The sequence below is a fragment of the Bufo gargarizans genome, chromosome 7 (assembly GCF_014858855.1).
Source record: "Bufo gargarizans isolate SCDJY-AF-19 chromosome 7, ASM1485885v1, whole genome shotgun sequence".
Taxonomy (NCBI): Eukaryota; Metazoa; Chordata; class Amphibia; order Anura; family Bufonidae; genus Bufo; species Bufo gargarizans.
Genome location: NC_058086.1, coordinates 44764986 through 44774016, shown reverse-complemented (window position 1 = coordinate 44774016; position 9031 = coordinate 44764986). Strand labels below are relative to the sequence as shown.

General features: G+C 53.4%; 1 protein-coding gene across 2 annotated transcripts in view; it reads left to right on the top strand.

Moving 5' to 3' along the window:
• Window positions 1–9031, top strand: part of RAVER2 (ribonucleoprotein, PTB binding 2) — a 30471-nt gene continuing 21440 nt past the window's right edge. The window contains exon 1 of one of the 2 annotated variants that reach the window (XM_044301404.1): window positions 1–263. In XM_044301404.1, the coding sequence (XP_044157339.1) occupies window positions 42–263 (222 nt within the window). In that variant the 5' untranslated portion in view covers window positions 1–41. The remainder of the gene's footprint in view (window positions 264–9031) is intronic. The other variant, XM_044301403.1, reaches the window with a different exon arrangement.

Below are 9031 nucleotides of genomic sequence, written 5' to 3'. Positions count from 1 at the left end.
CCCGCCCTCATAGCCAGGCACACCGAGCCAGCCTCAGCAAAATGGCGGCGCGGGGCACCGGGCTTCCCCTGAACTCTCCGGAGTGGGGGGGTACCGGGCCTGAGGAGGAGACCGAGACCCCGGGAGGTAACGCGGCAGCAGCCGGTGTGTGGTCGCAGCTGGAGCCCGCGGAGATCCGGAGGAGGCTGGACGCCACCATACGGGAGCTGCAGAACCGGAGGAAGATCCTGGTCCGGAACCTCCCGCAAGACTGCGGCAGCCAGGTGAGGAGGCCGGGGGGAGAGGTGACCTGGAGGCCGGGGAGGAGAAGTGACCTGGAGCTGGAGGCCGGGGGCAGAAATGAGGAGAAAGGTGAGGAGGCCGGGGGGGAGAGAGAAGTGACCTGGAGGCCGGGGGGGGGGGAAGAGAGAAGTGACCTGGAGGCCGGGGGGGGGGGGGGGAGAGAGAAGTGACCTGGAGGCCGGGGGGGGGGGGAGAGAGAGAAGTGACCTGGAGGCCGGGGGGGGGGAGAGAGAAGTGACCTGGAGGCCGGGGGGGGGGGGGAGAGAGAAGTGACCTGGAGGCCGGGGGGGGGGGGGAGAGAGAAGTGACCTGGAGGCCGGGGGGGGGGGGGGGGAGAGAGAAGTGACCTGGAGGCCGGGGGGGGGAAGAGAGAAGTGACCTGGAGGCCGGGGGGGGGGGGGAGAGAGAAGTGACCTGGAGGCCGGGGGGGGGGGGAGAGAGAAGTGACCTGGAGGCCGGGGGGGGGGGAGAGAGAAGTGACCTGGAGGCCGGGGGGGGGGGGGGAGAGAGAAGTGACCTGGAGGCCGGGGGGGGGGGGGAGAGAGAAGTGACCTGGAGGCCGGGGGGGGAGAGAGAGAAGTGACCTGGAGGCCGGGGGGGGGAAGAGAGAAGTGACCTGGAGGCCGGGGGGGGAGAGAGAGAAGTGACCTGGAGGCCGGGGGGGGAGAGAGAGAAGTGACCTGGAGGCCGGGGGGGGGAAGAGAGAAGTGACCTGGAGGCCGGGGGGGGGGGGAGAGAGAAGTGACCTGGAGGCCGGGGGGGGGGGGGGGAGAGAGAAGTGACCTGGAGGCGCGGGGGGGGGGGGCGAGAGAGAAGTGACCTGGAGGCCGGGGGGGGGGGGGGGAGAGAGAAGTGACCTGGAGGCCGGGGGGGGGGGGGGAGAGAGAAGTGACCTGGAGGCCGGGGGGGGGAAGAGAGAGAAGTGACCTGGAGGCCGGGGGGGGGGGGGGAGAGAGAAGTGAACTGGAGGCAGGGGGGGGGGGGGAAAGAGATGAGAAGTGACCTGGCAGGCCGGGGGGGGGGGGGGGAGAAGAGAAGTGACCTGGAGGCAGGGCGGGGGGGGGGAAGAGAGAGAAGTTGACCTGGAGGCCGGGGGGGGGGGAAGAGAGAGAAGTGACATGGAGGCCGGGGGGGGGGGGGAAGAAGAGAGAAGTGACCTGGAGGCCGGGGGGGGGGGGGGGGGAGAGAGAGACAGTGACCTGGGGGTGGTTGGGGGGAGAGAGGAGAAGTGACCTGGGGGGGGGGGGAGAAGGAGAAGTGACATGGAGGCCGCGGGGGGGGGGGGGTAGAAGTGACACTGGAGGGCAGGGGGGGCGGGGGGGGGGAGGAGAGAGAGAAGTGACCTGGAGGGCCGGGGGGGGGGGGAGAGAGAGAAGTGACCTGAGGCCGGGCGGGGGGGGCGGATGATGCAGCAGAAGTGACCTGGAGGCCGGGGGGGTGGGGGGGGATGAGAGAAGTGACCTGGCGGGCCGGGGGAGGGGCGGGGGAGAGAGAAGTCGACCCTGCGAGGCCGGGGGGGGGGGGGAGAGAGAAGTGACCTGGAGGCCGGGGGGGGGGGGGGGGGGAGAGAGAAGTGACCTGGAGGCCGGGGGGGGGGGGGGGGGAGAGAGAAGTGACTGGAGGCCGGGGGGGGGGGGGGGGAGAGAAGTGACCTGGGGGGGGGGGGGGAGAGAGAGAAGTGACCTGGAGGCCGGGGGGGGGGGGAGAGAGAAGTGACCTGGAGGCCGGGGGGGGGGGGGAGAGAGAAGTGACCTGGAGGCCGGGGGGGGGGGGGAAGAGAGAGAGTGACCTGGAGGCCGGGGGGGGGGAGAAGTGACCTGGAGGCCGGGGGGGGGGGGGGGGAGAAGTGACCTGGAGGCCGGGGGGGGGGGGAGAAGTGACCTGGAGGCCGGGGGGGGGGGGGAGAAGTGACCTGGAGGCCGGGGGGGGGGGGTTAGAAGTGACCTGGAGGCCGGGGGGGGGGGGGAAGAGAGAAGTGACCTGGAGGCCGGGGGGGGGAAGAGAGAAGTGACCTGGAGGGGGGGGGGGGGAAGAGAGAAGTGACCTGGAGGCCGGGGGGGGGGGGGGGAAGAGAGAAGTGACCTGGAGGCCGGGGGGGGGGGGGGGAGAGAGAAGTGACCTGGGGGGGGTTATGGAGAGGTTACCTGGAGGCTGAGGGGGGGGGAACTTCCACCCGGCAGTGTCTTTGGTGACTTCAACGGCTCTGATGGGCAGCATTTAGCGCTGCCCTAGCCGTTTAACTGGCTAGGGCAGCGCTAAATCCCGCCCATCAGTGCCGGTGACGTCACCCGGGTTCTTGGCAGCCCCATGGAGAGCCCCGGTACGTCACCGGATCTCCTAAAAATGCCTTTGCTCTGCGCGATTTAGAGCAGGGCAAAGGATAGCATCGGAGCATGAACATGTCAGGGGGGCTGCCGGGGGGGAAACGGAGGGATGTCCGGGTTCAGCTCTGAACCAGAACAACCCCTTTAAGATCATTATGGATGTCAGGTCATCATAACGTATTAGAAAATGTTTTGTGCAGGTTCCCAAACCTCAGGACTCCCCCTTAAAGGGAACCTGTCAGCAACTTTATGCTGACCTCACTGACTGCTGCATAAATTAGTGACAGAAATGCTGATGTCAGCGCTGTGTCACACATCAGCTAAAAGTAAGTGGTCACCGAGAACCAGCGTCATAATCACTGCAGCCCAGGCCTCGAGAAGAGTCCGATCTACCTGAGAAGAGTCCTGGTTATTATAATCTCCTGCTCTCTCGCCCGTCTGCTGATGGTTGGCAGTATAATCTCCTGCTCTCTCGTCCGTCTGCTGATGATTGGCAGCTCTCTCCTAGAGAGAGGGAGAAAACTAGATATCAGGGTACATTCACACGACCGTATTATTTTTTCCACGTCTGTTCCACATTCATTCCTATGGGTGAATAAAATGTGCGGACAACATTCAGTATGTCGTCCGCATCCGTGTGTCCGCATTTCTGTTCTGCAAAAATATGAAGCATGTCCTACTATTGTCCGTACAGATCGGTCCGCAGCACCATTCAAGTCAATGGATCCGCAAATTTCGGATGACATACGGAATGGTTTCCGTATGTCATACGTTTTTTGTGGATTCCGTTTCCTTATTTTTGAAGGCCTTAATTTATTTTTTCTGTCTTTTATTTTTTCCTTCTGTTTTTTGCAGACCATAAAAAACGGAAGACATACGGAAGTCATTTGTCCGTAAAATGCGGACACGGTTCCGTTATTTGCGGACTGCAAATCGGAAAGGATTACACACTGTCGTGTGAATGTACCCTTAGACCAGGCATGTCCAAACTGCGGCCCTCCAGCTGTTGCAAAACTACAACTCCCAGCATGCTGTAAGAGCTGTAAGCTATCCAGGCATGCTGGGAGTTGTAGTTTTGGAACAGCTGGAGGGCCGCCGTTTGGACATGCGTGCCTTAGACTGTCAGTCATCAGCAGGTGGTGGTGGTGGTGGTGGTGGTGGGGGGGGAGCGGAGCAGGAATTCATGAATAACCAGGACTCTTCTCCAGTGGCCGTGACTCTTTTCGAGGCCCAGTCTGCAATGATTCTGATGTCGGTTCTCAGCAACCACTTACTTTTAACTAATAAATGACCGACCGCTGAAATTAACTCCCCTGTCTGTACTTTATACTGCCGTTAGTATAGGCAGCACAAAGTTGATGACGGGTTCCCTTTAAATGATGCAGTTGTAACACCTGAGCTCTATTCACTGACTGCAAGCATAATGGTGTCATCACTTGCTGTGAGCTGTGCCCTCTTCTCATTCCTGGGGTGTCTGTGTCCCCATGATCTCCTTCGGCCCAGGCTCTCCACACTATATAGTGGCACTATTCCCCCCCGGTCTGCCCGATGCGGGGGGAGGCAGGTGGCTGCGGTGGAGGCGTGACGTGTCTCCAACTCTGTTTGCTTAGTTCTATTTGCTTGGACTTTCATTATATTCTGAGCTTTCAAAATCCCCAAAGTGATGATGTTTGCTCTGCCTCTGGTGGGAACGCTGCCAGACCAGGGATCCCAGATTTTACTGTTTGTGTTTTCTTAAAGGGATATGATCAGTGAAAATGGTTTATGGCGGCCAGTTATAGGAATTTATTTCGTATTAGGCTTTGTATGCATCCTGAGGGGGCAGTGCTCAACTGAACAATGGGCCGTCTCTGCAAAAAGCCTTTACTTGGCCATAGCAGATAACCCCTCCTCGTCACTCGGTGACATCACCAGCCCTCTCCACATTAACCCCTCCTCGTCACTCGGTGACATCACCAGCCCTCTCCACATTAACCCCTCCTCGTCACTCGGTGACATCACCAGCCCTCTCCACATTAACCCCTCCTCTTCACTCGGTGACATCACCAGCCTTCTCCACATTAACCCCTCCTCTTCACTCGGTGACATCACCAGCCCTCTCCACATTAACCCCTCCTCTTCACTCGGTGACATCACCAGCCCTCTCCACATTAACCCCTCCTCTTCACTCGGTGACATCACCAGCCCTCTCCACATTAACCCCTCCTCTTCACTCGGTGACATCACCAGCCCTCTCCACATTAACCCCTCCTCTTCACTCGGTGACATCACCAGCCTTCTCCACATTAACCCCTCCTCTTCACTCGGTGACATCACCAGCCCTCTCCACATTAACCCCTCCTCGTCACTCGGTGACATCACCAGCCCTCTCCACATTAACCCCTCCTCGTCACTCGGTGACATCACCAGCCCTCTCCACATTAACCCCTCCTCTTCACTCGGTGACATCACCAGCCCTCTCCACATTAACCCCTCCTCTTCACTCGGTGACATCACCAGCCCTCTCCACATTAACCCCTCCTCTTCACTCGGTGACATCACCAGCCCTCTCCACATTAACCCCTCCTCTTCACTCGGTGACATCACCAGCCCTCTCCACATTAACCCCTCCTCTTCACTCGGTGACATCACCAGCCCTCTCCACATTAACCCCTCCTCTTCACTCGGTGACATCACCAGCCCTCTCCACATTAACCCCTCCTCGTCACTCGGTGACATCACCAGCCCTCTCCACATTAACCCCTCCTCGTCACTCGGTGACATCACCAGCCCTCTCCACATTAACCCCTCCTCTTCACTCGGTGACATCACCAGCCCTCTCCACATTAACCCCTCCTCGTCACTCGGTGACATCACCAGCCCTCTCCACATTAACCCCTCCTCGTCACTCGGTGACATCACCAGCCCTCTCCACATTAACCCCTCCTCTTCACTCGGTGACATCACCAGCCCTCTCCACATTAACCCCTCCTCTTCACTCGGTGACATCACCAGCCCTCTCCACATTAACCCCTCCTCTTCACTCGGTGACATCACCAGCCCTCTCCACATTAACCCCTCCTCTTCACTCGGTGACATCACCAGCCTCTCCACATTAACCCCTCCTCTTCACTCGGTGACATCACCAGCCCTCTCCACATTAACCCCTCCTCGTCACTCGGTGACATCACCAGCCCTCTCCACATTAACCCCTCCTCGTCACTCGGTGACATCACCAGCCCTCTCCACATTAACCCCTCCTCGTCACTCGGTGACATCACCAGCCCTCTCCACATTAACCCCTCCTCGTCACTCGGTGACATCACCAGCCCTCTCCACATTAACCCCTCCTCGTCACTCGGTGACATCACCAGCCCTCTCCACATTAACCCCGCCGCCTCTTCACTCGGTGACATCACCAACCCTCACATCGCCTGTAGTTCTGTATTCTGTGGACGGGTCACCCACTCTGTTCTTTACTATTGGATGTCAGATTCGGGGTCCATTCACATGACTGTATTTTCGGTCGGTATTCAGACCCGTTCATTTCTATCAGGTCACAAAACATGAGGACAGCAAATCATGTCCGTTCCGCAGCCCCGCGAAAAAGGTAGCACATGTCCTGTTGTCCGTTTTGCAGACACGGATAGGCATTTCTAACATGCGGCAGAATGTGCAGGAACGCAGAAATGGACACGGCAGTGTGAACGGGCCCTAAGAGAACTATACGTGAATAAAGGCAAAATGACCGTCTCTTCTGCACAGCAGTTGTGCCGTCACATCGTGCTGCTTCAGCCGGCTTTTCCTGCACTGCTCTGCATCACTCATAACAGAAGGCGGGAGGAATCCTAATATTTATTCCCTATAATCCCCAGGCCGCCGGTTACTAAGGGGCGGCCGCCATCTTATGTGCCTTATTAGGGTATGTTTATTACATGGGAGGGCCCCCCGTATAGGAATCCCCTCTTACAGCTACTCTGCCCCGCACCGCGCTCGCTGCGTGCTGTCCTGTGAACCCCATGAGACTGAGCCCCAGAGCAGTGTCTGCACTCTCCAATCCTGCCTCCTGTAATGTATACCTGGATAATAGTTTCCTCTGTATATTGTACAAAGCAAGTGGAAACTGTCAGCTTGCTGCTATTGACTGATCTGCAGTTAGGCGCTCCTGTTTACTACTTTAGATACTATAGTTCTGTCCTGCTAACCACAGAAGGTGAGTGTTCAGCAAAGTAGAATAAAGCTGTGGTAACACCAGCCGCATACTTGTTTATGGTTTCCACATTATAATAGAAGAAATAAGAACAAGTGACTGCGCCGGCCGAGGGATGTTCTATGTTCATTGAGGTCTAGTCCAGAGCGGGAGAAGCTTCACGGGAGCAATTCACTTCTCACTGCAGTTATACTTACTGAATGGCGGGGAAAGACGAGCAGAGACCGCAGACATATTGTGCTCAGGCGCAGTTACTACCATACCCTTACATAAGAGCAGTATTATAGCAGTTATATTCTTGTACATAGGAGCAGTATTATAGTAGTTCTATTCTTGTACATAGGAGGCAGTATTATAGTAGTTCTATTCTTGTACATAGGAGGCAGTATTATAGTAGTTCTATTCTTGTACATAGGAGGCAGTATTATAGTAGTTCTATTCTTGTACATAGGAGCAGTATTATAGTTATATTCTTGTACATAGGAGCAGTATTATAGTAGTTATATTCTTGTACATAGGAGCAGTATTATAGTAGTTATATTCTTGTGTATATAGGAGGCAGTATTATAGTAGTTATATTCTTGTGTATATAGGAGGCAGTATTATAGTAGTTATATTCTTGTGTGTGTATATAGGAGGCAGTATTATAGCAGTTATATTCTTGTGTGTGTATATAGGAGGCAGTATTATAGCAGTTATATTCTTGTGTGTGTATATAGGAGGCAGTATTATAGCAGTTATATTCTTGTGTGTGTGTGTGTGTGTATATAGGAGGCAGTATTATAGCAGTTATATTCTTGTGTGTGTATATAGGAGGCAGTATTATAGCAGTTATATTCTTGTGTGTGTATATAGGAGGCAGTATTATAGCAGTTATATTCTTGTGTGTGTATATAGGAGGCAGTATTATAGCAGTTATATTCTTGTGTGTGTATATAGGAGGCAGTATTATAGCAGTTATATTCTTGTGTGTGTGTGTGTATATAGGAGGCAGTATTATAGCAGTTATATTCTTGTGTGTGTGTATATAGGAGGCAGTATTATAGCAGTTATATTCTTGTGTGTGTATATAGGAGGCAGTATTATAGCAGTTATATTCTTGTGTGTGTATATGGGAGGCAGTATTATAGCAGTTATATTCTTGTGTGTGTATATAGGAGGCAGTATTATAGCAGTTATATTCTTGTGTGTGTGTATATAGGAGGCAGTATTATAGCAGTTATATTCTTGTGTGTGTGTATATAGGAGGCAGTATTATAGCAGTTATATTCTTGTGTGTGTGTATATAGGAGGCAGTATTATAGCAGTTATATTCTTGTGTGTGTGTATATAGGAGGCAGTATTATAGCAGTTATATTCTTGTGTGTGTGTATATAGGAGGCAGTATTATAGCAGTTATATTCTTGTGTGTGTGTGTGTGTATATAGGAGGCAGTATTATAGCAGTTATATTCTTGTGTGTGTGTGTGTATATAGGAGGCAGTATTATAGCAGTTATATTCTTGTGTGTGTGTATATGGGAGGCAGTATTATAGCAGTTATATTCTTGTGTGTGTATATGGGAGGCAGTATTATAGCAGTTATATTCGTGTGTGTGTGTGTGTGTGTATAGGAGGCAGTATTATAGCAGTTATATTCGTGTGTGTGTGTGTGTGTATAGGAGGCAGTATTATAGTAGTTATATTCTTGTGTGTGTGTGTATATAGGAGGCAGTATTATAGCAGTTATATTCTTGTGTGTGTATATGGGAGGCAGTATTATAGCAGTTATATTCTTGTGTGTGTGTGTGTGTATATGGGAGGCAGTATTATAGCAGTTATATTCTTGTGTGTGTATATGGGAGGCAGTATTATAGCAGTTATATTCTTGTGTGTGTATATGGGAGGCAGTATTATAGCAGTTATATTCGTGTGTGTGTGTGTATAGGAGGCAGTATTATAGTAGTTATATTCTTGTGTGTGTGTGTGTATATAGGAGGCAGTATTATAGCAGTTATATTCTTGTGTGTGTGTATATAGGAGGCAGTATTATAGCAGCCTTGCGTGTGTGTATCTAGGAGGCAGTATTATAGCAGTTATATTCTTGTGTGTGTGTGTATCTAGGAGGCAGTATTATAGCAGTTATATTCTTGTGTGTGTGTATATAGGAGGCAGTATTATAGCAGCCTTGCGTGTGTGTATCTAGGAGGCAGTATTATAGCAGTTATATTCTTGTGTGTGTGTGTATCTAGGAGGCAG